The sequence below is a fragment of the Aulonocara stuartgranti genome (assembly GCF_965226115.1).
Source record: "Aulonocara stuartgranti genome assembly, chromosome: 16".
Taxonomy (NCBI): Eukaryota; Metazoa; Chordata; class Actinopteri; order Cichliformes; family Cichlidae; genus Aulonocara; species Aulonocara stuartgranti.
The window spans coordinates 37,199,000-37,202,176 of NC_138952.1; the positions used below are offsets into that span (position 1 = coordinate 37,199,000).

The 3,177-nt window shown below is 51.6% G+C and overlaps 1 protein-coding gene across 1 annotated transcript; it reads left to right on the forward strand.

The window, feature by feature from the left end:
• Positions 1–445: 445 nt before the first annotated feature.
• Positions 446–2,742, forward strand: LOC309690706 (uncharacterized protein). Its single transcript, XM_082507990.1, has 2 exons — positions 446–1,441; positions 2,652–2,742. Exons 1-2 carry the CDS (start codon positions 1,055–1,057, stop codon positions 2,658–2,660), a joined length of 396 nt encoding a protein of 131 aa, XP_082364116.1. The 5' UTR covers positions 446–1,054; the 3' UTR covers positions 2,661–2,742.
• The last annotated feature ends 435 nt before the right edge of the window (positions 2,743–3,177 follow it).

Below are 3,177 nucleotides of genomic sequence, written 5' to 3' on the forward strand. Positions count from 1 at the left end.
ACAGGAGCTACAGTATCCAGAGTCGTACGTAGTGAGGAGGTAAAATTATTAACAAGATAATCGACCTCTGTTGGAGCAGCGTTCAGATAGCTGCTCTGCTCTGTGTTGGTACAGGGCATTGAAGATGATAACAGTGGGTGGATTATATTCTTAAACTTAGTTACAGCGCTTTCAGAAAGACATCTAATGTGATAAAGTCTACTCTCCACCGCTGTGTAATAAATTATTGTAAATGTAAATGTTATCAGGAAATGATCAGACTGTCATGGTCCTGGGCCATGTTGGCCCAGTGTTCTTAGTTTTCTTGTATGTTCGTTTTTGTTTCCTGTTCTGGTCCCTCCGTCCTGGTCCCCCGCCTCCCGCCCTGGGTGGGTTGTTTTCTGTTTTTGTCTTGGTTTTCGGGTTTTGGCTGTCGGGAGCCAGCCCTTGTGGGGGGGGGGGGGGGGGGGGGGGGGTACTGTCATGGTCCTGGGCCATGTTGGCCCAGTGTTCTTAGTTTTCTTGTATGTTTGTATTTTGTTCCCTGTTTAGGCTCTGTTTCCTGAGTTGCCCTGTTGTGTTGTTCCCTGAGTGCTTTCCCTTTGTGACTCTCACCCCCTGTGTGCCCCTCTGTGTATTCATGAGCCCTCGTCCCCTTTCGTGTTTATTCCGTGTCTCCCCTGCCCGTTATGTTGGTGTTCTGCCCGTGCTCTCTCTCCTCCTGTCTGAACCTCTGTACTTCCTGTTTCACCTCTACCGTCAGTGTTGTGTTCACTCCTGCCATGTCCCGTGATTATTATCAGTGTCAGCTGTGTTCCCCGTGTGCTCCCACTTCCCTCGTTAACCCTCTGTGTATTTATGTCTGCGTCTCCCTCAGTTCTGTGTCGCGTTCTCCCTCATGTTGTGTGTGTTCCTCCCTGTGTTTCTTGGCGAGCTTTGTATTTAGTTTTCCCAGTTTAGTTTTGTATTTCCTACGTTCTGCCTCTCCAGCATTAAAGCTGTAATTTTTGAGTTCATCCCCGTGTCTGTGAGTTTTGCATTTTGGGTCCTCCTCCTGCCTGCCACACAGCGATCCATGACAGAAGAACGCGACCACGACATGGACCCAGCAACTCACAACCCCTCCGCTGAGCTCCGGGAGGATTTGATCTATACGGTGGAGTACCACTGTCAGGAGTGGGAGGCGCTGCCAGGAGACGAACACCGGGAGGTCGTAGCCGTCCGTCTACAGCGGATGGTGTCCGGACTCCCGTGGCTGTTCGGCGCGCTGCACCCCCACATCCGGGACTTCCTTGTTTCCACCGTAGGCGTCCGCCCGGAGCTGCCTCTCCAGTGTGAGGGGTCGGAGGACGTTCAGCCCGGTCCGCTGGAGGATTCGCGGCCCGGCTCATCTCCTCCCCCCTCTCGGCGAAAACGGCGCTCACGCCGCCGCCGCCCTAAAGTTTCTGAGCAAACTCCGGTGGTGAGTGACACTAACTGTTTCTTCCATGCCACTTCCAAGTCGGACCAACTCGGACAATATTCTGTTCCTGAGTCCGCAGTTTTTCACGTCTGTAACTCATCAGAGATGAACAGTAAGTTTGAAAATGACTGTGTTTCCAGGCCTCATAACATTTCTAAGTTCACCTCTGCACCTATTAAGCATGAGACTGAGTTTATTGCCCCCCTAGAGACTGCTGTTCAGGCTGACTTAAAAAACTCTGGCACTGTAGACTCTGTGTGCGTCATCCCAGAGACCGTTAACTCTGTGTCTGGTAATTCTGGGTCAGTTAATCCAGAGTCTGCATTACCTACCCTCACACCCATGTTTGAGAATGACTGTTTTTCCTTTGCTCCTCCCGGGTCAGCAGTAATTGACACACAGACTGATAATCCCACTTTAGAAAAGAAAAAGACTATTTTTGAGTTGCATACTTGTGAACTAAGTGTTAAAACAAACTGTCCTGAGGTTCCTCTTCCTGCTGAAACCAGAGGGGACCCCCTGGAAAATGAACAGTGTGTCTGCCAACCTCCAAAGGCTACACTTTCTGTTTCTCAGGTTGCTTGTGACCCTCTGCCACATTTAGCTTTTCCTGCCTTGTCTGCTAGCTCTGACTCTGTTTCTCCAGGGATAAAGAATGTTGCTCCTCTCGTGTTAACACTAGCTGATGCGAAGTCTGTTAACTCAGGTTTTGAAAACACTAAGACTGTGCATTCAATCACAACTGTTAAGGTTAAGTGCAACAAGTTACCGTCTGTCATGTGTAAACGGCTAGGGGAGCTCAGGTTGACTATTCCTGAGTTAGTTTCTCACCAAGTTGCCTCGGACACCGCCTGTGTTAACTCCCCAACTCCTGTACCTCCTATGTATAAGACTGTGGATGGTGTTTCTTCAGTCCTGAACTATGCTGCTCTCCAACCTGTATATTTAAAAACGGTCTGTGTGAATGCTCCTGTGTCCGCAACGGATCCCTTTGTGCTCTGTATTACTGACTCTGACTCTGCTAAACCTGGATCTTCCTGTGCTATGACTGTTTTAGAGACTGCTACTCCTAACATGGACAGCTTAAGGCCTACAGAGTTGCCAGGAGTGACTCGCCATGACTCTCTGTTCGCTATCATTGCTTCTAGCTCCACTAACTCGATTTTCCCTGTGTCTGTTTCTGTTCCTGTGCTTCGCTCTCCGCCTCCAGTTCCTGTAACCAGGGCAGCGCGGGCCCAGCTTTCCCTTGCTCCCGTACCAGTTCCTCGGGAGAGGGTGGCTGAGGTCCAGCTGGTCCCTGCTTCTGTCCCCAGCCTGGCAGAGGCGCCGTTCATCCCGGCACCCGTACCTGTTCCTCGGGTGGGGTTGATGGACACCCTGCCTTTGCCTGCTCCTGTTCCGGTTCCCCGGGTGAGGTCAGCCGTGACCCTGCCGACTCCTGCACCCGTCTCAGTTCCTCGGGTGGGAGCGACAGAGGTCCAGCTAGCTCCTGCACCTACACCGGCCCCCAGGGTAAAGGCAGCCAGAGCCCAGCTCGTCCCTACACCTGTATCTGTTCCTCGGGTGGGGATGGCTGGTGTTCGGCCAGGCCTAGCACCTGTTCCTGTTCCCAGAAGGAGAGCAACCCAGAGTCAGACACCTGCTCAACCACAAGCGCAACTACCACTACAACTGGCATTTCTGTCCATAACGCAGTCTGTAGCTCAGTTATTAGCGCAGTTTCTTGTTTTGTCGCC

Coding starts and splice junctions, on each gene's coding strand:
- LOC309690706 (XM_082507990.1), top strand. CDS start 1,055: ATGACAGAAGAACGCGACCACGACATGGACCCAGCAACTCACAACCCC.